At 42.0% G+C, this 26,031-nt stretch overlaps 1 protein-coding gene across 1 annotated transcript; it reads left to right on the top strand.

The window, feature by feature from the left end:
• The first annotated feature begins 5,366 nt into the window (after positions 1 to 5,366).
• Positions 5,367 to 8,313, top strand: LOC121397744 (Friend virus susceptibility protein 1-like). The gene is made up of 2 exons (XM_041575117.1): positions 5,367 to 7,712; positions 7,830 to 8,313. The coding sequence occupies exon 1, from the start codon at positions 5,483 to 5,485 to the stop codon at positions 7,028 to 7,030; it is 1,548 nt and encodes a 515-aa protein (XP_041431051.1). The 5' UTR covers positions 5,367 to 5,482; the 3' UTR covers positions 7,031 to 7,712; positions 7,830 to 8,313.
• Positions 8,314 to 26,031: the final 17,718 nt, after the last annotated feature.

The following is a 26,031-nucleotide window of genomic DNA, read 5'->3' as shown; positions in this document are numbered from 1 at the left end:
GGGCATGTAATGGCAAGGTTGGTTTTCTGGAATAATAAATAGGATTAATAAAGCTGTGCCCTCTTCTGCACCTCTACCACCACCCCCACGTACTGCCCAACCAACTAGGGCAAGGGTTATGGAAGGGGGTCTGACCCTTTCTGTGGGCCCACTAAAAAGGCCAAGTAGGTGTTCCAACCTCTAGTGGCCAATAGCTCTTGACCCAGTCCCTCTGTGGCCACAAACTGAACTGATACATCTTTTCAGGACTCAATTCTATACATGATCCAATGGGAATGAGCACCAAACAACATGTCCCATTGTTTTTCAAATCCTCATCCATATATACTGTATTCTCCTCACTGAAGGGCGACACAATAACATCTAGGAAGCACTTGTAACATCTAAGTGCATTTGCTCTTACATCTGTTTTGTGTGTTTGCCCAATTACAAATGTGGCCATACCTGTGCAAACATGCACTAGGGAAGCAAATGTTACATACATATTTAAAACATACCAAATTCTCTTTCTTTGGGCAAATGTGAAACATATTTCTGTATATGCTGTCAATGTTATATGCTTGCAGTAGTAACACTGAGTTTGTGCTGCAGTTTGCTTTTCATATGTATGTCTATTAAATTAAGTGCACTTAAGGGCAAGTTGTGTGTTAAAAGGCACATTTGTGTTGTACAGATCTGTTAAAGAAACATGGCTCCTCCTAACTCATTGTGCTATGATGCACTTAAAGGCCCATCAACTTTAACTCCATTTCCTCTGCTTCACAATATATGGTGCAGACGAAACAAATATGTGCTTTGAAATTAAAATCAATGATGGTCCTGCAGGGCCTAAGTCTACAGCCCAGCACTGAGCATAATGTCAGCTGGGTAAATGCCTCTTTCTACTCCTGGTGGTCTTATATATTTCAGTGGGTAGCTCCAGAATGTCCTCCTTCTCCTTTGCTTTACAAAATGCAAGTCCAAGCCTTAAAGGGCATCTGATTGTTGTACTACTATGCACTTTAACCAATGATGGTCCTCCAGGGCAGCCCAGCACTGACCTCATGTATCTGTGGCTGTTCAGAAAAAGGGCACCAAATATGTTTACAAATGTCCTTAATGTTAAGTATTGTTTGTGATGTTTTATATTTTTACATGGTATCTATATTCAAGCTGAGCTGTGCCTTGTTACCCTCACCTGGCTGTAATAAGTGCTTGCCAGCAACCGAGTAACCCTTTCTAAAGCACTAGACTTTAGTAGTGATGGCGGCCTATTAGAGGATGTAAAGAATGTTCAGACTGGGTTTATGATGTGCCCTAGGGGAACTATTTCTATTTCTTGTAGAATTGTTGTATACATTTTTTAATAAAATATGATCTTTGTCATCAATACAGCTTGGTGGATGTTTAAAGGGATACTGTCATGGGAAAACATGTTTTTTCAAAAGGTATCGGTTAATAGTGCTACTCCAGCAGACTTCTGCACTGAAATCCAATTCTCAAAAGACAGAACAGATTTTTTTATATTAAATTTTGAAATCTGACATGGGGCTAGACATATTGTCATTTTCCCAGCTGCCCCAGTCATGTGACTTGTGCCTGCACTTTAGGATGGAACTACTTTCTGGCAGGCTGTTATTTCTCCTACTTAATGTAACTGAATCAGTCTCAGTGGGACTTGGCTTTTACTATTGAGTGCTGTTTTTAGATCTACCAGGAAGCTGTTATCTTGTGTTAGGGAGCTGCTATCTGGTTAATTTTCCATTGTTCTTTTGTTAGACTGCTGGGGGTGGGAAGGGAAGGGGTGAGATCACTCCAACTTGTAGTACAGCAATAAGGAGTGACTAAAGTTTATGAGAGCACACATGACTGAGGGCAGCTAGGAAACTGACAATATGTCTAGCCCCATGTCAGATTTTAAAATTGAATATAAAAAAATCTGTTTGCTCTTATGAGAATTGGATTTCAGTGCAGAAGTCTGCTGGAGTAGCACTATTAACTAATACCTTTTGAAAAAAACATGTTTTCCCATGACAGTATCCCTTTAAAGTATTTTTTAATATTTATCAATATATTTTACACTTCAAAATATTTCACGTTTTATTTATTTAGGGTAAAGATGAATTTTTTTAGGGTAAAGATGAATTTTTTCAATCCAATTCTTTGTGAAAGACAAAAAGGTTAAAAGATATTGGTAAAAGATATTGCTCGAGTCAGTTAGTAGCCATTGATTGGACAGAACACAGGCAATGGGATTTCACACACGCTAGGCAAGAGTTACTTCCCTTTAAAAAGTGCCGTCCGACATCTGAGCGGCACTTCCCCTTTAAAAAGTGCCATCTGAGCAGCACTACCCCTTTAAAAATATAGGCTAAAAAGGTAAAATGCTGAGTTTAGGAAACATTTTGTTTTTTGAATTGATAACACAAAAAATTGTGACTTCAACTCCTCCATAGGACTCAATGGTCCTAGGCAGGTCAAACCTAGCGTGTTTGTTTTTTTTACCAAAAAATCCAAATTTAAAATGACAAATTCCGATCTATTTCATGAATAAATGATCTTTTCGGAATCAACTTTATCAACCGATAAAAAACAGGAAAGTTTTGCTAAATAAAACCGAATACATCGGAAGCCTTTAATAAATTATGAAACTATCACGAAAGGTAAAAAATAAACGTTTTTTTCTCAAAATACATTAGTAAATAAACCCCTAGTGTATAAAAGATTTCTTTATTTCTTCATATAAATATGTTGGTAAAACATCACTCACCCTTTTGGTAATAAAATAAGTGGAGGGTTGTACATACACTGGGCTTTACATCAGTAAGTTTGAACAAGGTCCCCCATGTTGTTACATATTTTCTGTGTTCTTGAAGGCCTGGTTCTATAACAAATATGTGTTGCTGTTATACAGAAATATCATAAAAGTTGCACTGTGATTAAATTAAATGTCTCTAGTGATTCTAAAGAATTCACAAAAAAGCCAGCACATGAATAAATAACAAAACTTAAGCAGGAACTTGAGTAAAAGTCCCTAGAGGGGTTTTTTGCTACAAGCATTGATTGGGAATCTCGTTAAAAGAGAAGAAAGAACAAATGCTACAAAATGCAGGAAAATATTGCTAAAAAAGCTATTGCGTGGGCACAAGGTTGTCGGTCAGCAGGACAATGATCCCACATATAAGGTCAAAGTAACAGTAAAGTGGCTGAGAAACAAAAAGTTGAATGTCTTGTCTAGTTTTGCACTTAGTCCAACTGACAATCCATTGTACTATTTGAAAATGGAGGTTCCCAAGGTGCAATGGGTTGTGATAGCAATTAGATATCCCTTAGAACAACACAGAATGGTAATCGAAAATGCATTGCTGATGAATAGATGAATCTGAACTTCTAGAGGTAAAGAAGTACTTGCAGTGCCATAGTTGGTGCATAGATGCTCTGGAAAGCAGAGGAAATTCAAGTGCTAGAATTAATCACTTTAACTGGGGGACTGGTCCCTGCAATGACAGTTTATCTGTTTGAAAATTATCTAACTAATTTACAATGTATATCCATTTCAGTTAAAAAGACTAAACCAAAATAATTTCTAAGGGGACTACGAATATACATTGTAAAAACTAAAATAAATGTCATAGGGGTTTAGCATAATATGCAAATACAGAAAATATTTTAACAACTGAGTTAATGTGTCTTCTTCAGTGGTACTGCTGTACAGCAGGATTTCTGATAAACTTCTTTATTAATTGCCAATTGGCCACTGAAGCAGGACGTAAAATAATTGCAATGTTCTCCTCCTTTTAGAATAACACTATCATTTCAGCAAAGAGAAATTATGATGATCATCTTTAATTTCAAGGATAATTACAAATGTATTTGGCATAATTTACACCATTGTTTTCAATATTATTATGTTCTTATTAACAAGTGGAATAAAACAAGTGATTATTTTTGCTTATGCTTTCTCTATTGGAAAAGCACAATAACATATTGCAAAATTGGGTTTGTAAAAATGGAAACACCTGCACATATTTTTATTATTTGTACAGATTTTTATCAAATTAATTCAATTTCCTGCAGAATTTGATAATATTTTATACATGTGAGGTCCGTTAAACCACTGGGAAAATCAACTAGGACAAAATGAAAATCCATATTGACAGACTAATGATCTCATTTAGTGAATCTGTGGGGTTATCCGTGATTCCAGAACTACATGAGCCAATGAATACATCTTGAAATAAAACCTACCTGCCCTGGTGGTCTAGTGGGGCGGCGGGGACGCCCGCCGTGTGGTCCTCTTCCTGCGCCATCTTGCCTTCCTTAGGGCGCACGCGGCGTGCCTGCGTGTTGTTTATAGGCGCAAACACGCTGGCATGTTTACGCCAGCGCGTTTTGGCCTATAAAAGGCCCATTCTGACTGCAGACAGATGCCCGTGATAGAACTTGTTTTCTAGTGGTTTCCTGAGCCTTGTGCATTTGATCTGTATCCTATCTGTTTGATTACCCGTGTTTGACCCAGCCTGTTCTTGACTACTCAGCATTCTGTATCCTGACCCTTGCCTGCCTACGACAACTCTTCCTGCTTAACCCCTTGATTGACAACTCGGTTTGACCCTTGCCTGCCTGACGATTCTGATATCTGCCTGCCTCAACCCAGCCTTCTGCCTAATCCTTTTGTACCGTGACCTTCGGGCCAAAAGACTTTGCTAACAGCCATGTGTGATACAAATGTGACATGGCAGGCCATGTATGAATGTGAATGTGATCAAGTGCATTCAATATGGCTCCTTAGTTGTAAAATGGATGTACTGATATTAGCAGGAGACCAGGGAACAACTGGAGTTGAGTTATTCAGTCATTAGCAGGAGAACAGGGAATAGACTCATAAACATATAGGTATGTTTATTAAGGAGGAAGCTCATATCTTATTCACATAGTTATAATCAAAATACACAGCAATTATACACAGCAATTATTTTCATTCACATGGTTATTTCCATTTTCATGGTCATTCTCATGGCCATGTCCTGGGCATGTAGCCATTATTATGATTTTATATGTCTATGTGTAATGATCTATTACTTTGTTATTGTACCAATATAAAAAGGAGCTCAGCTGGGGGGGCTTCGGGACTTCATCTACAAGCAGACGTGTTGTGTAGAATAATTGGTCTTGTAAGGACCATTGGCCGATTGATGTGCTCTGGGAGTCGCTGTATTTGATTTGGGCCCGGGGTCCCCCAGCTGATGTTCCTCTCAGAAGTCTGCCAAGGGAAGCTCGGCTAGACGTTGCGTTGTCTTCAATCGGTATTGTATTACTTTTCTTACAATATATTATTCTTCTCTAATGATGATCAATGTGTGTGTGTTTTATTTCCACCCCTATATTTGATAAGTCTGCTGGGGGAAGTGCTCAGTTAGACATTTAGTTTGTGATAAGTCTGCCAAGGGAACTTGTAGCAAGACATTTTGGTACCAGGAGCGGGGTTCGAGAATAAGATAAAATGTTTAAGAGAAAGAATAATAGCATTGTGGGGAAAGCTGTAAATATTGTAGATATCCCTGGTTGGGATGATACTTCATGTAAAATTATTGCCACTGAGTGGTCTAAAGGTGCAGGATTGTGTGAGGATTGGGTGCATCAATTGAAAGATGCTAGTCCAATTAACGTAGTTACATGTTTAGAGAAAGTACCCTTTGAAAAAGGACAGGACTTGTGTGCTTTAGGAAGACGGGGGTGGATTTTGTTGTCTGCGTATCGCAAGCAGCAAAGTGATTGTTCAGAGTTAAAAGCACGTATTTCTCAGCTTGAAAAAGAAATAATTGACTTACAGAGTCGGGTTACAGTTTTGCAGTGCCAAAATAGATTATTAATGGATAAAGCTGACACGTATCAGCAAGTTGCCGAAACGGCCGCTGTGCGATGTGCAAAGTATAAATATCGAAAGCGTAAAGGAAAAATTAATATGAAGAAAGTATCCAAACTAATTGCTAAGGCAGGAGTTAATTGGGATCCAGATGAGTGGGATGGCAATATTTGGGATACTAGTGATGAATCAGAGGATGATAGGGAAACCTTGTGTGAAAACCGACAACAGTACTCAAATGAGTTTCATGCTGTAGCCAAACCAATTGAGCGGAGAAAAGCAGTAAATGCGCCAGGTGGGGTTGTAAATACTACCACCTTAGAAGATTTTACACAGCAAGAAGTAACAGATTTACATGATAGGTTTAAACAAAGCTCATCAGAGCCCCTCATATCCTGGCTAGTGCGGTTATATGAGGGAGGGGCTGCTGGAGTTAATTTGGATAATGGAGACTCACGTAAATTCTGTTTATTGTCTAATGAGGCAACTGTGCAGGATGAGTTTCGTAATTTTCAGGATGCAAATATGTCCTCGATGTTAGCATTGGCTGCTCGTGGTGCATCCAGGCGTTATCAGATGGAGTCAGATTGGCCAGCTAATGATAAATTTTGGTATACTTTGAGGGATTGTGTACAGCGAATAAAAGAGGAAGGTATGAAAACTGCAGTATTTGTTGGGCAAGCAGATCAAGTACTGGATACTCCCTTAACTGTACAAATTAGAAACAAAATGATTAAGCTTGCTCCGCCAGCATATAAAAATGTTATTATGACGCTGCTCGTTAATGAGACAGGGCAGCCTTTACAGCATGTTATTGAGTCCATTCGAGAGCTTGGAGATCTAGGAGATTGGGGTCCCACGGATAAGTACAAGGACAGGGATAATAAAAAGGATAACAATCAGAAGGGAAATTTTGGTGATAGATTCCCCAGAAGGGACATGTTTAATGCCCTAATGAGAGATGGAGTCCCAATAGACGAGATAGATGGAATAGATACTTTGGAAATGTGGAAATTGTACAAAAAACGGGGCTTGCATAAAAATCAAAATAAAAGTGTAGGAAAACAAGATAAAGAGGATGTTACGACCTCTACTGGATTAAAAACAAAAGAGTTGAGTGAAGAGTCAAAAGCGATATATCTCTGGGCTGATCTGTCACAGGCTCAGCGATTTAAATCAGATTAGGGATCAGGTCAAGCTCCAGTAATAGGGCGTATACAGCATGTAGATGACCGCCCGTACGTTAATTTAAATATATATTGGAAAAATGGAAATATACAAAAAGTACAAGCCCTAGTTGATACGGGAGCGGAGGCCACTATAATTGCTGGGAATCCAAAATATTATAAAGGGCAACAAGTCACTATTACTGGATTGGGGGGAAAACAGACCCTTTTTGTACAGGCTATGGTTGAATTAAAAATTGGACAACTTCCTAAAAAGAAATATTCTGTGTTGATTGTACCTATTAAAGAACACATAACAGGTATAGATATATTAAAAGGAATGCAATTAGATTTGCCTGATGGCCGATATCAGTTTGGTGTTCGTAATTGTAAATATGTAAATACTGTTATAGTTGGTCGGGTTAAAAATGCCTCCCGTGGAATTACCTCCAGCTGTTAAGACTACGAGAATGAAACAATACTGAATTCCGGGAGGGCATAAAGAGATAACTGATACAATACAAGAGTTAGTCAAAGCAGTCAGTATGCAGAATTATATGCTGTTTTTCAAACTTTAAAGCAAGAAAATTTAGGAGAGTGTTATCTATACACAGACTCGTGTTCGGTAGCTAATGGGTTAACTACCTTGTTGCCTACTTGGCAAAAACATCAATGGAAAGTTCACGCAAAAGAAATCTGGGGTAAGGATTTATGGCAGGAGATATGGGATATTGTATTTAAAACAAATGTTACTGTATTTCATGTTGATGCGCATTGTCCTATTGATTCATTAGAACGTTTATTCAACTCTATTACAGATGAAAAAGCAAAAGTTGCTGAAGCAGAGACCCAGCCTATTGATGATATAGACCTTAAAGGTTTGGCTTCCTGGGCACATCAGAAAAGTGGACACTTAGGAGAAAAAGCCACGTATAGATGGGCGCAATCACGGGGAATAGGTATCCCATATGATATAATTAGAACAGTGATTTCAGAATGTCCCATATGCCAACATACACAGCATAGACCAATACCACATACTATGAAAGGACAGATTGCAAGGGGTAAATTACCTGGTCAAATATGGCAAATAGATTAGCATGGCCCCTTACAGAGCAACGCCAGATGCTGCAGGTTTAGATTTGCATGCTTATGCAGCAAATACAGTTGCTCCACAACAAGTTCAAATTATTGAAACAGGAATAGGAATTCAAATTCCTCAGAAACATTTTGGATTAATTTGTGCCAGATCAGGATTAACTATTAAAGGTATTCAAGTATTAGGAGTTATTGATTCAGATTATCAAGGAGAAATCAAAGTAATTTTACTGAATTCAAGTGATACTGATTTATTTTAGGCGTAGTTTCGCCAGAGCTCCGCAAATTCACTAAAATCCAAAGTTGCGCACATGGGTAGCGTAAGGTTGCGAAGTTGCGCTAGCGTTGATTCGCTAAGCGAAACGAAGTTACGCTAGCGATGGTTAATTTGCATACGGCGCCAAATTCAAATTTCAATGGAGGAATACGTAGAATCACTACAAATGCCTGGGAAACCTTCAAAACATCAAATAAAATTTTTTTTTTGCCCTACACATGTGCCCACTGTATAGTTAAGTTGCCATGAGTTAGGAAATGTAGGGGGGAAGGAGGGGAGCCCCAAAATTTTTTTTCGATCTTTTACAGCCTATCACCCATAATATAGAAAAAACGCCAGCGTTTTTTGGGACTTAGAAAAAATTTGAACTTTTTTTGAAGCATTCCCTATCTACTCTATTGCGCTTCGCCTGGTCTGAGCTGGCGAAGGAAGTCTAGCGTAAAAGGTAGCGTTCAGAACACTGCGCACGTTAGTGAATTTGCGTAGTTACGTCCGTAGCGAAAATTCGCCAGGCGTAAGGGTGCGAAGTAACACTAACGAATTTACGCTAGCGTTTGTTAGTGAATTTGCGAAGTAACGAAAATGCCCAACGCTAGCGAATTGACGCTAGCGTTAGGCGATTCGGCGCTTAGTGAATTTGCCCCTCTCTCTGCCATGTTCATTTAACCCCCTCTCTGCCCTGTTAATTTCTCTCCCTTTCTGCCCTGTTCATTTAACCCCCTCTCTGTCCTGTTGGTTCCCTTCTCCACCTTCCTTCACTGTTTGTTTCTTTCCCTTGCCCTGCAATAATTTGGAAAAAAGAAAGCAAACTTCTGTATAAATAAAAGTATTTTATTATTTTCTGGGGTAATGCGTATCAGCAAAAAGCTATCAACATCTTTTCGGTTTTCCTTTTGTAACTCCCTGCATCTGTTATTATGTGTTATACATTTCCATAAATTATTCCAGAAGAGCTGCATGTATTTCCTTGCAGCTCCCTGCACCTGATTATAAATTGTTCCAGAACAGCTGCATGCATTCCCTTGCAACTCCCTGTACCTGACCATAAACTGCTCCACAACAGCTGCATTTTCCCTTGTAACTCCCAGCACCTGGTCATAAATTGTCCCAGAACAGCTGCATTTATTCCCTTGTAACTCCCTGCAATTAAATTTAAATTATCCCAGAAATGCTGCATTTATTCCCTTGAAACTCCCTGCACCTGATCATAAATCAATATGCAGGAAAACAAACGTACAGCTGCGGTTATGGAATATCATAACAGTAAATACTAATGTACACTGTTTGTATAACTTTTATAATTTAATAGAGACAGGGAGGTGCATAGTGTATAACAATGTATTATGGACTATAGATTATGTCCAGCTGGGCATGTACATTTGTGAATAATGCCTATTTGCTGTGGAACACAGGAGCATACTGTTGTACTTTAAATAAAAGAAAATATTACTATCCCGTTATTTACAGTTTGTATTAACCTTCACATCTATTGATTTATGTTGAAAATTTAAGGTATATTGTGGTAAGTGAATGATCAGCAGCAGCCTAAGATAGTTATGAGCACGCTGGGATACACAGGACAGAGGGTGGGAGGGGAAGAGTTTGGCTGCTACAGCTACAGATTTTAGCCTGTCAGTCAGTTCTATGACCACTTCCTGTGGAAGATTGAAGAGACACTCCCACTTTTCATTTCAGCCTAGCTTCTGACCTGTAAGTTTCCTCATTAACAGTTCAAAATCAAGAAATAAATCTAAAGTATTAAGTCCATTTTATGGTACAGAAAAAATAGGCTTTGTTTGGTGTATCCCAGATAAATTAATAAAATTACAAATTCATAAAGTTCTTGGCTTGTTCTATCAATCACTGGTGCCTGATCCTGTATGGGCTTCTGATGAAGTGACCCATGCAGTCACGAAACGCGTAGAGCCATGCACTCCCCTGCCTAGCTCATCCTCTTTTTGCAAAACTTGATGTTTTTAAAGCATGTCTAATAAATATGGACTTTTAACCGGCATCCTGTGTGCGATTTTATTCCACATTATGATCCAGCTACGTATTGTATGCACTTTCCTCATTCCTGTTGATCCTGTATTAAGATCTGCTTTCAAGTAGACTGGTAGACTGTGATCTTACTTTCTATTTTGCCACAGAGCCCAAATTTGTGCTATTGGTTATCTTGACACAGATCTTTAAGGCTTATTTACACAGCCCACAGGCAGAAGTTCAAAAGCACAAATGGGAGGGAGGCAAAAAGATGACCCTTAATGCTCATGCGCAGAGCACCTCTGGTCATGGACTGACTACTCTGCACCTCATGACGGATAACAGAAATGCAAGGTTCAAAACACAGCATCAGTGGGCACAGGCCCACAAGTACAGGGCCTCACTGCAACCTGCTTTTGCAAATTAATGACCTAAGTATTCTAGACATCATACCAGTATATAAACCCTAAGCAGGTTAAGTGACATGGCCAGGGTCAAAAGGATTGGAACCAGTGTCTGTAGCTTTACCTCTAGATTAATTTTTATGCTATTCTTGCAAGAAACATGTAGAGGTTAATAATTCCAGACTGGATATTTTTATTGTTATATACAAAACACAATCATTTGATAAACTTCAAGATGTGACAAAATGATGCCTTCATCCATATTTTTTTTCTAACGTTTTTTTACAAAATTCTCTCTAAGCTCTCACATAAAATGTCCCTCAGACAGATCTGCAAATTCATTTAAAAAGTAGGAAAAATAGGAAATATATTGTATTATAGATGATTGTGTCACGTCAGTGCAGTGTTACTGAGTTTATCTTTGTCTGAAATCTGCACTATTTATAGCCAACAAATCTAATTATGTTTCCATCACATATAGTTTTCTATCTTCCGATTTATTATTTTACTTTTTAATATTTCACAAATAACAAATAAAAAAAAAAACAAATACAAAAAGTGTTGTAGAACTGATACCTATTTGGCTAACAATAAAAATACATTGCAAGCTTTTGGAGCACCAAGTCCCCTTTGTCAGACAAAATACAAATGAAAGCTGGAAAGGCACAGCATATATACTGTAAGATCAGTCCAATATACTGGCCGGACAAAGAAACTTAATTTACAATTAGTGATGGTTGAATTTATTCGACAGGCACAAATTCGCAGCGAATTTGACCATTTCGCGAATTTTGCTGTGAAAATTCGCTGGCGAAAATTCGACGGTTCCAACACAGGCACCAATTTAGTGTCACGATCGCCGCCAGGAGCAGTTCCAGGAGCTCCGGGCGGCGTGTCCTCCTCTGCCGGCGTCACTCCCAAAATGGTGGCGCCCATGGCCACCACGTGGGTAGCAGCGCTGGCGCAATGACGCCAGCGCGTCAACGTAAGGACGCCAGTGACGTCATCTTGGCGCCAAATTCAAATCTACCAAGACGCCAGAATGGAGCCCAAGTATAGGATTCATAATTGTGTGTTTCCTGGGTTTCCTGTGTACTAGTTTAAGACTGTATCTTGTTCCCGATTGTTGCCTGACCCCTTGCCTGGACTTTGGACCTTGCTTATTATTCTGCCTGCCCTTGAACTCTTGCCTGGACTCTGATTATCCTTTTGATTAACCCTTTGGATACCGCGACTTTGATCCCACAGTGGGCTTCCTCCTAGATCCTGACAACCTCCCTGGTGGGAGCATTCCTGGCTCCCTGACATTATACTTGGGCTATGGATCCTATTGAGGAAGCTCAGCCAGATTTCAGCCGGGCCTTTCGAGGTCTGAATACTCGCATGGAGGCGTACGAAGCTCAGCAAAATGTTGGAAACACGCTGGAGACGATTTTGGAAAAATTATCCATGCTGACACCGACTATCGCAACGCCGAAAACGCCCACACCAGTTGCTGCCGATATGGCAACACAGCCCTCCACTTCTGGTCCATGTATTCCTGCTGTCAGGCTTACCGGATAGTTTATGAAGCGATGGACCTCTTCTAGATGATAAGGACCCACAAGCGGCTCACACAACACAGAGCCCACCCAGGGATGAGACAGGAGGAAGCCGTGAGTGGAGAGAAGCCAGTGAGGCTAGGCCGAAGCGAGGTACCAGGGATTTCAGAGAAGAGAATAGTCAAACCGGATCCGAAGTCAAATGGCAGGCAGCAATTTAGCAGGAACGAAAGATAAGCAGAAGTTTGGGCAGGCAGCAAGTCTCAGAAGTCAAAAACACATCAAAGTCATACACAGGAGTAAATCAGAAGTAGTTTAAATCTGTAAGCTAGGTCTCAGGACAAACCACGATAACCAGGCACAGTTAAAATACAAAAGTCAGTTTAAATACCTTTAAACTTGGTGTCAATTCTGCAGCGTCAGAACGCCTGCGACGAGGACCCAGCGTGAACACGCTCTGCGCCGCAACGAGCCTGCGCCTGGATGCGCTCTGACGTGCACGCTTCTGCGCGCACACGTGACCCGACGCCCATGACGTCAGGAACGCTGGATGGAGGCGCATCGATGGATCCGCTCGGTAAGTATTTCTTACACCTGCACCGTCCCTCTACAGTGGCGACCCTCAAGCCTGTCGAGGTTTTGTGAATCAGTGCCAGATCCGGTTCGCCCTGCAACCTGCTGAATTTAACTCTGAGCGTGCTAAGGTTGGTTTCGTGATCACTCGTCTGGCGGGGAAAGCGCTTGAATGGGCATCTCCGCACTGGGAGAGGGAGTCTCCTCTGATTGATGATGCTAAAGCCTTCCTGAAAGAATTCCAGACGGTGTTCGATGCCCCCGGTCGAGTGGCGACCACTGCTTCTCGTCTGTTCCAGATTCGCCAAGGGAATCGTAGTGTAGCAGAATATGCCATTGAATTCCATACTGTCGCTGCGGAGACTCGTTGGAACAATGATGCCTATCATGCTGCCTTCTACAATGGTCTCTCTCTTCACCTCAAAGATGACCTGGTCTCCCATGAATTACCCACGCAGTTTGAAGACCTCATTGCTTTGTCTGTCAAGGTGGACACCCATCAGAGAGAACATCAAGCTGATAGGGACCGAGTCAAGAACTTTCAACCTATGCTGGCTCCTCGCTTTCAAAGACCCCTATTACCTCCTACACACCAGCAGCCTTCTGTTATTCCTCCGGAGGAACCTATGCAAGTCGGAAGAGCTCGTCTCTCTGAACAGGAGAAACTCCAGAGACGTACAGCTGGACTTTGTCTCTACTGTGGGGGTCAATCTCATTTTGCCAACTCCTGTCCTGTGAAGCCTCAGAGTTCCCCTCTTCAAGGTAATCTTGGAAAGACTCAAGTAGGGGGTGTTACTTCCAAGTCACAAGAGAGCTCTCACAGGTTTCTTCTGCCTTTACAGATCCGTCTGTCCTCTAAGACCATTGTTGGCTCTGTCTTTATTGACTCTGGAGCTGCCGGAAACTTCATGGACTCCTTCACTCCGAGTAACCGCAATTGATGACCGACCCCTTGAATCCGAGTTTATCTCTATGACGACTGGGGAATTGCCTGTACAGGTTGGGACTTTACACAAAGAAAAGTTATCGTTCCTGATTATTTCCTGTCCTTCTGTTCCAGTCGTCTTGGGGCTTCCTTGGTTACGCCTGCATAACCCTATCATTGATTGGTCCTCGGGGCAGGTTTCCCGTTGGAGTCCATATTGCCAACAGCACTGCCTTCCTGCTGAACCCATCCAGAGGGTAAATATTTCTACAAAAAAAAAAAAAAAAAATTCTATCTGATTTGAAGACACTTCCCTCCTTTTACAAGGAATTCTCCAATGTCTTCTGTAAAAAGTCTGCAGAATTTCTCCCTCCTCATCGTCTCTATGATTGTCCAGTTGATCTCCTGCCTGGAACCATGCCTCCTAGAGGTCACACTTATCCTCTGTCCCCAGGAGAGACCTTTGCCATGAAGGAATATATCCAAGAAAATCTCCAGCAGCTGTTTATTCGCCCTTCTACTTCTCCTGCAGGGGCTGGATTCTTCTTCGTGGAGAAGAAGGATGGAGGCCCACGTCCTTGTATTGACTACCGGGGGCTTAACAAAATAACCGTTAAGAACCGGTATCCCTTGCCTCTGATTGCAGAACTTTTAGACCAACTGAAGGGGGCTAAAATCTTCACCAAATTGGATCTCCGTGGGGCGTATAATCTCATCCGCATCCGTGAAGAGGACGAATTGAAGACAGCATTCAACACTCGTGAAGGGCACTATGAATACCTTGTGATGCCCTTTGGTCTCTGCAATGCCCCTGCTGTCTTCCAAGAATTTGTGAATGACATTTTCCGGGATCTCTTGGGAAAGTTTGTGGTCGTGTACCTTGATGACATCCTGATTTTCTCTAAGGACCTAGCAAGCCATCGCTCCCAGGTGAAGGAAGTACTCTCTCGTTTGAGGAAGAATTCTCTCTTTGCCAAGCTGGAGAAATGTGTTTTTGAAGTGTTCCTTTTCTGGGCTATATCATCTCCCCAGAGGGATTCGAGATGGATCCTGTGAAAGTGTCTGCAATCCAAGAGTGGCCCCTACTGCTGAGCACCAAGGCAATCCAGAGATTCATTGGTTTTGCCAATTACTACCGGCAATTCATTAAGGGGTTCTCTTCTCGCATTGCACCTATCCTTGCCCTCATCCGAAAAGGGGGTAAACCCAGCTCATGGCCCCCGCCTGCTATAGCAGCTTTTCAATCCTTGAAGGAGGCCTTCACTTCTGCTTCGGTTCTCCGCCATCCTGATCCAGAGTTACCTTTCATCGAGGTGGATGCTTCTGAAGTTGGAGCTGGAGCTATCCTGTCCCAAAGACATCCCTCTGATGGAAAGTTGCACCCATGTGCGTATTTCTCTAAGAAGTTCTCTCCTGCCGAACAAAATTATGATGTAGGAAATCGAGAACTCCTGGCTGTCAAGCTTGCCTTAGAAGAGTGGCGTCGCCTCCTTGAAGGTTCCTTGATTCCAGTCACGATCTACACAGATCATAAGAATCTTGAGTTCATTCAATCTCTCAAGAGGCTGAATCCCAGACAAGCAAGGTGGGCTCTCTTCTTCTCTCGATTTAACTTTGTCCTGACCTATCGCCCTGGCTCCAAGAACCGTAAAGGTGATTGCTCTGTCTCGAAGTTTCACTCCGGTGGATCGTACTCCTGAAAGACAAGAACCAATTATTCCTCCTGTCAAGATCATCGCTTCTTTGTGCCCTCAATTTGCTGATCAAATTCTGGCTTGTCAATCTTCTGCCCCTCCTGATACCCCCATCTGCCTATCCTGCAACAGACTCATAGCTCCAAGCAAGCTGGACATCCTGGTTCTGCTAAAACTCTTGAACCTTTACGGTGTCTAGTCTGGTGGCCGACTATTCGTAAAGATGTCAAAGACTTTGTTACTGCCTGTACCATTTGTGCCACTTCCAAGTCTAGCCGTTCTCACCCTAGTGGGTTACTACAGCCACTGCCTGTCCCCTCTCGTCCTTGGATGCATTTGGCAATGGACTTCATAGTTGAACTTCCTCCCTCCAGTGGGAACACCGTGATCTGGGTCATCATAGATCGCTTTAGCAAGATGGCCCACTTCATCCCTCTATGGAAGCATCCATCTGCAGTGGAGTTGTCACAGTTGTTAATTCAATTCATTTTCTGCCTGCATGGCTTCCCGGCGGAGATTGTCCCTGACAGAGGTTCCCAGTTCACGGCAAAGTTTTGGCGTTCCCTGTGCAAAGATCTGGGTATTAATCTCCAGTTCTCCTCCGCTTATCATCCCCAGACAAATGGAGCAGCTGAACGAGTGAACCAAGCTTTGGAACAGTTCCTGAGGAACCACATTTCCCTTTGTCAAGATGACTGGTCTGATCTCCTCCCGTGGGCGGAATTCGCTCATAACAATGCCTGCCACACTTCCACTGGAAGGTCCCCATTCATGTCGGTGTATGGTCAACATCCTCAAGCCTTCCCACAGGACTTTGTGTTGTCTGATGTCCCGGCTGCAGATGACCATGCAGCCCACATGTCTTCTATGTGGGCTGCAACCAAGGCGAACTTGGAGAAGAGCGCTCTGGTTCATAAAACTGTTTGCAGATCGTAGACGTGGACCCTCTCATACCTACAAGGTTAGTGATAAAGTCTGGTTGTCTTCCAGGAACATTCAGGTGAAGGTGCCTTCTCCTAAGTTGGGTCTGAAGTTCGTGGGACCATTCTCCATCTCTGAGGTGATCAATCCTGTGGCTGTCAGACTTCAACTTCCCCCTGAGATGCGAATTCCCAACGTGTTTCATGTCTCCTTGGTGAAACCCGCTACCTCCAACCGCTTTTCTGTTGTCCAGCATCCCCCTCCTACTATTTCTGTGGATGGTCAACAAGAATATGAGGTGGAAAAGATCCTTGACTCCAGAATCTCCAGGGGTTCGCTTCAGTACCTCATCAAGTGGAAGGGTTTTGGCCCTGAAGAATGCTCCTCGGAAGGACACTCTGATGTTCATGCTCCTCGTCTGGTGAAGGATTTCCACTTCAAATTTCCCCAGAAGCCAAGTCCTGGTGGTCCAGAGGCCCCCCGTGGGGGGGGGTACTGTCACGATCGACCGCCCGGAGCAGTTCCAGGAGCTCCGGGCGGCTTGTCCTCCTCTGCCGCTGTCACTCCCCAAATGGCATTGCCCATGGCCGCCACGTGACTAGCGTCACTGGCGCAATGATGCCAGCGCATCGACATCGGTGTAAGGACGCCAGTGACATCATCTTGGCGCCAAATTCAAATATAAAAACACTACCAAGATGCCAGAATGGCGCCCAAGTATAGGATTCATTATTGTGTGTTTCCTGGGTTTCCTGTGTACTAGTTTAAGACTGTATCTTGTTCCCGATTGTTGCCTGACCCCTTGCCTGGACTTTGGACCGTGCTTATTATTCTGCCTGCCCTTGAACCCTTGCCTGGACTCTGATTATCCTTTTGATTTACCCTTTTGATACCGCAACTTTGATCCCACAGTGGGCTTCCTCCTAGATCCTGACAACCTCCCTGGTGGGATCATTCCCGGCTCCCTGGCATTTAGACACCAGCGCCAATAAACTGATGCCCATTGACTTTAATGGGCGGTGGAGTCAACTTTGACACCGGCGCCAATTTTGACCCCAGTGAATTGACGCTGCCATCAAAATCGCTGTTTTGACAAATTTGACCATCACTATTTATAATATTCGTGTCCAGGAGAAAAATGCTACACTGGCTTTGAAAACCAACAAGGACTTAATAATTAAACCAGCTGATAAAAGGGGTGCTGTGGTAATAATGGACACCACAGATTACATAAAATAAGCCAATAGACAACTGTCTAACACCAGATATTATAAGAGACTGGAAGAAGACCCAACTCATAAATAGACAAATGAATTAAAACAAGTTATCAGTGGTTCCCCCCCCCCCAAAGACACACGTAATGGACTTGATACCAGTGAACCTCAGAATTAGTACCTTTTACATGTTACCCAAAATACATAAGGAAGGAAATCCAGGGTGACCCATCATCTCTGGTATTGGAACATTAACTGAGGGCATATATGGCTGGGTAGAAAACATCCTGAAGACAATTGTAAGAAAAACACCCAGTTTTATACAAGACACCACTGAACTTTTAAACAAACTGGCCAATATAGGTCCACTTTCAGAGGGCACCATCCCAGCTACCATGGATGTGGAGTCTCTGTATACCAACATCCCGATGAAGATGGTATTGCAGCCTGCCAGCACTTCCTAGATAAAAACCATATGCCCATAGTACCAACTCTACAGCTGATCAGATTTATACTGACACACAACTACTTCTCATTAGGAGATGCCATATACCTGATGGGAAGTGCTATGGAAAGCAAAATGACACCTCTATGCCAATCTGTTTATGGCCCAGTTAGAGGAAAATATCCTGGCTTCCTGCAAAACCAGGCCCTTGACCTATTTATGGTATATAGCTGACATACTTATCATATGGACAGCATCAGAAAAAGAACTATTGGCATTCCACCAAAGATTTAACCAATTCCACCCCACCATCAACCTTACCCTTAGCCACTCTTACTCACACATCAACTTCTTGGATACAACCATCTACATCAAAAATGGAACCATACAAACATTCCTATACCAAAAACCAACAGGCCACCCTGCATATCTTATGTGGGACAGTTTTCATCCTCATTACATAAAAAAATCAATTGTGTTTAGCCAGGCTCTTAGATACAACCAGATTTTCTCAAATCTTGATGACAGACAAACATATCCATTTCTTATGGAAAACTTTTGTTAATCGGGAATACCATCCGCAGGTTATTGATGATCAAATCCACAGGGCAACTCAAATACCCAGAGACACACTCTTGGATTACAAAGAAAAGACAGAAAACAACAGTACCTATTGTAGTTACCTACAACCCACAGCTGAACATTATTATTAGAAAAATAGCCAGAGACCTGCAACCCATGCTCCATACAGATGCCCTACTAAAATAAATATTCCCGGAACTACCTTTCTTGTCTTATAGACAACCACCTAATCTGAGGAAAATTATGGTCAGAAGTGCTATTCTTAAAACAACTAAAGCAGGTACATTTCCCTGCAACAGCAACAGATGTGAAACCTGCAAATACATGCATGCTGTGCAAAGATCAAGTTGCTATACTGAATACACAAAAAGTATAAATTATTCTACTATTATTCTACTACTATTCATGTGCTTCATCCAATGTGGTATATATGATTACATGTACTAGGTGCTCTACAGGAGGCATATACATTGGTGCTTACAATGTATTTGTATTGTTAGCCAATATAGGGATCACTTCTACAATACTTTTTGTATATGTTTGTTTTTTTTATTTGTTATTTTTGCTACTGGCTAACACAGTACCACATTTTTTGTTTTGTGCTTAATATATAACAGAAACCATGCATTTTAGAGTGTGCACAGGAACAGCAATATGTTAAATACAAAAGCAAGTTAAAAATGTATACACCACAAACCCTTGCTGTTTGTGAGTCAAAGTAGCTTATAATTAAAAATAACTTCAAGTAGAAGCCACCGAGGACTTGCTGAAGATGAGGAAATTGCTGTCTGTCTACCTTCCAGCGGCTTTTATTGTCATTACAATAAAAAAATCTTTGGGCACAGTGCATCCACGCTGTCTCGCTACCTTAAAAGACACCAGCCTCAAGCAACAACATATTCTGTTTGATGCACATTTCCCTTAGAAATGGCACATTGTAAGAAGAGAAAAATATGATGTATGACTTTGGGCTGCAGTCTCTTTTCTTTGAAAGGAGAGTGTGATGATAGGCAAATTAAATTAAAATATTGAACACTTTCACTACTTGCAATGAAGTGGAATGATTCTTAAATTGTAAGCAAGTAAAGTTAATTTTGGCAGCAGTGTGGATTTTTTTTCCTTTGCTGGAATGGTTTAGCTTTTGGACCTCGAATAAAAGCAAAAAAGCTGTAGAAAAGTACATCAGTGGTTCATATCAATTCTCTCCAAACATATATTTTCTTATTTGTAGAGGCTATCTAAAAGGAAAACTACTGTACAGTAACATTGAAACAAAAATAATTTTTATGCTTGCATGTTGATGTGAATTTAAAATGGTTATATTTCATTTCATGAGCACTTTCTAAGATGCTTTATGTCTATCCATGCAACAGAGCTTGTATGCTATAGTGATATGCAATCTTATCTGATCTCTTGCTTATATTTTTCTTATGCTTTATTTTATAACATAACTTTCACCAGTAACTATACACCTATACAATTGATCTACAGCCCCTGACCCCTACAGTATATCAGTAATACAAACAAAGCACTGTGTTGCCCAGCAGCAACTTCCAGAGCCCACTAAGAAGTTATTAATGATTGAATAATAGTATTTATCGACCTTCTTGCTAACAATAGCCATCCATTTTTGGGATGGATTGTACCAAGAAGTAAAAAGGACCTAGGATTGACAAGGTATAAACCACAGTGTCAACAGAGTGTCTCCCCTGTCTATTACTGCTTTGCAGAAAAAGGCATTATGTAGGGTTGTATTGTCCTGGTTCTGCATGCTGCCTCAACCTTTAACATATTTGGGTCTGTACTGATATGTGGGAAGATCTCTTTGCAAAACAGATGTCATGGTAATCGCAGACTTCCACTCAGGAACACTTGCTTAGCTTATCATCACCACATCTGCTTTAGGTTGCACATTTTCTATACCGTATAGGTGTACGGAAAGCATTAATAGGAACATGGGATATTGTCCTGCTGTTTTCCACCTGAGCACAACAGCAATCAAACCCCCCACAACAGCAATCAAACCCCCATCAAAGATGGGAACCTAGATATGTGTACAGTAAAGTACCCAGCTCTCATTCAATGCACATTTAAAATCTTTATTTTTTGTCAAGCAAAAAAGAAACATTACAGCAATTGCACATAGCCATTAAAGACATAGCCAATAAGTCAACAGTTTAAAAACACATTACTTTTGTTGCTACTAAAGTTATCAAGACTTGCATAAGAACAAAAAGTCCTGAAAGTAGGCTAAGCAATGTATCTTTTCATAAAACAAACAGATCTATCTTCGGTACGCTTCAATGCACATTTAATGTGACATGGATGCATTTTAAAGATGGAAATTATGGGAGATTTGTAAATGGATAGTCTTATATTTACTTCTATGTTCATTTACTTCTACGTTCATTTTAGGTCAGTTCCAAATCCAGATGCCATCCAGAAATTTAACAAAATAAGCACAGCTCATATCTGCCAACCCTAGAAGTGAGGATCAATTGCATCAATAATGTATTGTTCAGATCATGCAAGATGATGAGCAAAGGGAATGCATAGAAAGAAACATGTTTATTAGATAGGTATATTACATTCAAAGCTTTTTTCATGATGCAGAGCTCAATTTGAGACTGTTAAATCAAATTATTGATCTATTTTTCCTAGCTAATTCTTGTTTTTTCTTGTGCTGTTAAGGGCGAACATTGCAAACCTCCTTTTATCTAATATTTGCATCTAAAATTACAATAGAGCACCTTTTCATAAGCTATTTTTAAGTTAATTGTAGCAAAAAGGAGACCAATGACATCTTAATTCAAGATTCTTTTTCAAAAGTACAATGGTCTATTTAAAGGAAAATGACAAAGGTGAAATCTCACTGAAGACATCCTGGACTAGTGTCAAGGTACTTATAGATAAATGAATAAACAGGTTGAGTAAAGAAAAGTAATATTTTATAGTCTCCACTGTTTTCTGTCTAAGGCTTTAACAATTTTGACAAAGGCAAACAATACTATCCATCATTATAAGAAAAAAAGGCTAGCTATATTCCCAACAGTTAAATATGTCTGCTTCTTTGTGGATCTAAAGCGAAATTTAAAACATTAATTTCCTAACATGAATAAAAAGACTTTGAACAGCTGTGTACACTTGAACTTTCCATCTCTTGATGAATGCATGAGTTTTCACATCTAAATACATGTCATGCTAGTAGATTGAACCTTGCAGGGGGTAATACAGTAACAGGTTTAATGATTATTCAAGGACTAGTAACCCATAAAAATGAATTGGAGGTATTTACTGATCTAGTTTGAAGAAAGAGGAAGTGTGTTTTTTTCTTCTTTTATTGGTTGGTGTATGCAATGAGATTAAGGGTATGATACCAGTGAACTGTAAACACAAATGAACCAAATTTTGCCCTGTGCTGTGACAAGGTGGATCTACAGCTGTGAGAATAATGAGGCCAGCTGATTTCTATAATTTTTATCATCGCCTTGCAATATGGATATCATATTTTTTAGGCCATAATCACAGTGCGTGCATCATTAATTTGCCCATGCCCTTGTCCTGATCCTGGAAAGCTTGTATCATGTCAACAGCATGGCTGAAAAATTGACTGTAGGTTTACTAGAAAAATGGGTAGCCGTGCATTAATGGTTCAAAGTGAGCAACATAATGCCATTGTTATTGCTGAAACATTTGAATATGACATTTGAGTCAGTATATAATGAAGGCTATACTGTGTTTCTAAAAGGGAGTATATATGCTGCATAAAAAATATATATAATCTAATATAAAGGCAAACTTTGTAGTGGAAAGTAGTGATGGGGTACACATAGAAGGTTAATGGTCAGTTAATTATGGGAGTATATTTCACACCTCCTCTTGTAACGAAAGAACATATAAAATTCATAGCATCTGTTGCACATAGAAAAGGCTGCATGCTTAAGGGAAATCTTAATTTTGATTTTAATAATCCTGATATTTATTGAGATAATGGAAAACACACTTGATCAAAGCAAGTTTTTAAACTTGATGCATCTTATAACACAGGGCTGTCCAATTGGCGGCCTGCTTCTGTGGCCCCCCCCACCTACCTGTCAAGGCCGCCGGGAGTGCGAAGAGACGCGTCTGCTCCCGGCGGCGAAGAATCCAAAATGGCGGCATCCAGTCGGCCCACATGGTCGCTGGGACGCCAGCGCTGCAACACCGATGCATGCGTAAACACGCGTAAGGACGCCAGTGACGTCACTATGTCGCCAAATTCAACTATAAAAGGGCGCCCAGGACGCCAGAAGGGCGCCCAAGAATAGGTTCTGCTACCCTGAACCTTGGTTCCTGTTTCCAAGCCTTGATTCCTGTTCCCACTCCTGATTCCTGTTCCTGCCTTGGTTTTGACCCTCTGCCTGTACTCTTGTTATTTGATCCTGATCTGCCTGCCAATGAACTCTTGCCTGAACTCTGGATACCGCGAACGTGCTCTCTCAAGAGGGCTTCCTCCTTGATCCTGACTACCTCCCTGGTGGGAGCTCCCGGCTCCTTGACATTATTCTTGGGCCATGGATTCTACTGAGGAAGCTGCGCCTGATGTCGGACGAGCGCTCCGCGGACTGGCATCCCGCATGGAGGATTATGAAGCCCAGCAGTACCGCATAGGGCAGGCACTCGATACCGTACTCTCACGTATGCCTCCTGCACCCCCTGCTTCTCAAGCTGCTGGAAATCCTCCCATGGTGGCCGCCTCGTCTACCGCAGGTTCCTCGTCTGGTGAGCCTCGCATTCCGCCTCCTCCTCGCTTCAGTGGGGACCCACAAGCCTGCAGAGGTTTCGCTACACAGTGCCAGATCCAGTTCGAGTTTCAACCCTCGCACTTCTCCAATGAGCGTTCCAAGGTGGGGTATGTGATGTATCGTTTGGTGGGCAAACCACTTGAGTGGGCAACATCTCTTTAGGAGAAAAATTCTCCAGTGACTTTTGATGCCAAGGCTTTTCTTCAAGCATTTCGTTCTGTGTTTGATGCCCCGGGTCGGGTCACAAATGCCCCTTCTCATCTTCTGCAACTCCGGCAGGGAAACTGCAGTGTCAGCGACTATGCTATTGACTTTAGAACTTTGTTGGCTGAGACTTCCTGGAATGGCGATGCCTATAAGGCTGTATTCTATCAAGGTCTGTCTATTCGAATTAAGATGATCTTGTCTCCAGGGAGTTCCCTGACCTGCTGGAAGATCTGATTGCTCTAACCATTAAAGTGGACACTCGTCTCAGAGAGCATCTAGTAGAGAAGGAGTGCAGTAAAAGATTTCAACCCTTGTTGGCACCTCGCTTTCAAAGACCTCTCTTGCATACCCCAGCTACTCAAGCTTCTACTATTCCTCCGGAGGAACCTATGCAAGTCGGAAGAGTTTGTCTCTCCGAACAGGAGAAACTCCGGAGACGTACGGCTGGAGTTTGTCTCTATTGTGGTGGTCAGCCCCACTTTGCAATTCTTGCCCTGTGAAGCTTTCGAATTCCCCTCTTCAAGGTAACCCTGGAAAGACTCGTGTGAGGGGTGTTGTTCCTGTAAAGCCACAGCCCTCCCCTCTTCAAGGTGACCCGGGAAAGTCTCATGTGAGGGATGTTGCTCCCAAATCTCAAGAAAACTCACAGGTTTCTTCTGCCTTTACAGATCCGTCTGGCCACTAAGACCATTGTTGGCTCAGCTTTTATTGACTCCGGAGCTGCCGGAAATTTCATGGACGCTCTCTTTGCCAAGTATATGAATGTTCCCGTTTCCATTGACTCCTCCACTTCGAGTAACCGCCATTGATGACAGACCCCTGGAGTCTGTGCAGGTTGGGACTTTGCATAAAGAAAGATTATCGTTCCTGATTATTTCCTGTCCATCTGTTCCCGTTGTTTTGGGTCTTCTTTGGCTGCGCCTGCATAATCCCACCATTGATTGGTCCGCAGGGCAGATTTCCAGTTGGAGCCCATTCTGCCAGCAGCATTGTCTTCCTGCTGAACCCCTCCAGGAGGGTGAATATTTCTACATCTGATCTGAAGACGCTTCCCTCCTTCTACAAGGAATTCTCCGATGTCTTCATTAAAAAGTCTGCAGAATTTTTTCCTCCTCATCGTCACTACCATTGTCCAGTTGATCTCCTGCCTGGAACCATGCCCCCTAGAGGTCGCACTTATCCTCTCTCTCCAGCAGAGACCGCTGCCATGAAGGAATATATCCAAGAAAATCTCCAGCGCGGGTTTATTCGCCCTTCTACCTGCAGGGGCTTCTTCGTGGAGAAGAAGGATGGAGGCTTACGTCCTTGTATTGAGTACCGGGGTCTTAATAAAATCACCGTTAAGAACCGGTATCCCTTGCCTCTGATTGCAGAACTTTTTGACCAACTTAAGGGGGGCTAAAATCTTCACTAAGTTGGATCTCCATGGGGCGTATAACCTTATCCGCATCCGTGAAGGTGACGAATGGAAGACAGCATTCAACACTCGTGATGGGGCACTATGAGTAACTTGTGATGCCCTTTGGTCTCTGCAATGCCCCCGCTGTCTTCTAAGAATTTGTGAACGACATTATCCGGGATCTCTTGGAAAAGTTTGTGGTCGTGTACCTTGATGATATCCTGATTTTCTCCAAGGACCTTGCAAGCCATCGCTCCCAGGTGAAGGAAGTACTCTCTCGTTTGAGGAAGAACTCTCTCTTTGCCAAGCTGGAGAAATGTGTGTTTGAAGTGTCCAAGATTCCTTTTCTGGGCTATATCATCTCCCCAGAGGGTTTCGAGATGGATCCTGTGAAAGTGTCTGCAATCCAAGAGTGGCCCCTACCGCTGAGCACCAAGGCAATCCAGAGATTCATTGGTTTTACTACCGGCAATTCATTAAGGAGTTCTCTTCTCGCATTGCACCTATCCTTGCCCTCATCTGAAAAGGGGGTAAACCCAGCTCATGGCCCCCGCCTGCTATAGAAGCTTTTCAATCCTTGAAGGAGGCTTTCACTTCTGCTTCGGTTCTCCGCCATCCTGATCCAGAGTTACCTTTCTTCATCGAGGTGGATGCTTCTGAAGTTGGAGCTGGAGCTATCCTGTCCCAAAGACATCCCTCTGATGGAAAGTTGCACCCATGTGCGTATTTCTCTAAGAAGTTCTCTCCTGCCGAACAAAATTATAATGTTGGAAATCGAGAACTCCTGGCTGTCAAGCTTGCCTTAGAAGAGTGGCGTCACCTCCTTGAAGGTTCCTTGATTCCAGTCACGATCTACACAGATCATAAGAATCTTGAGTTCATTCAATCTCTCAAGAGGCTGAATCCCAGACAAGCAAGGTGGGCTCTCTTCTTCTCTAGATTTAACTTTGTCTTGACTTATCGCCCTGGCTCC

The sequence above is a fragment of the Xenopus laevis genome, chromosome 8S (assembly GCF_017654675.1).
Source record: "Xenopus laevis strain J_2021 chromosome 8S, Xenopus_laevis_v10.1, whole genome shotgun sequence".
NCBI classification, from domain to species: domain Eukaryota; kingdom Metazoa; phylum Chordata; class Amphibia; order Anura; family Pipidae; genus Xenopus; species Xenopus laevis.
The sequence above is the reverse complement of the archived record's forward strand: the minus strand, read 5'-3'. Positions and strand labels throughout refer to the sequence as shown.

Bases quoted from the DNA above. Each gene is read 5' to 3' on its own strand.
- LOC121397744 (XM_041575117.1), top strand. From the start codon at position 5,483: ATGTTTAAGAGAAAGAATAATAGCATTGTGGGGAAAGCTGTAAATATT.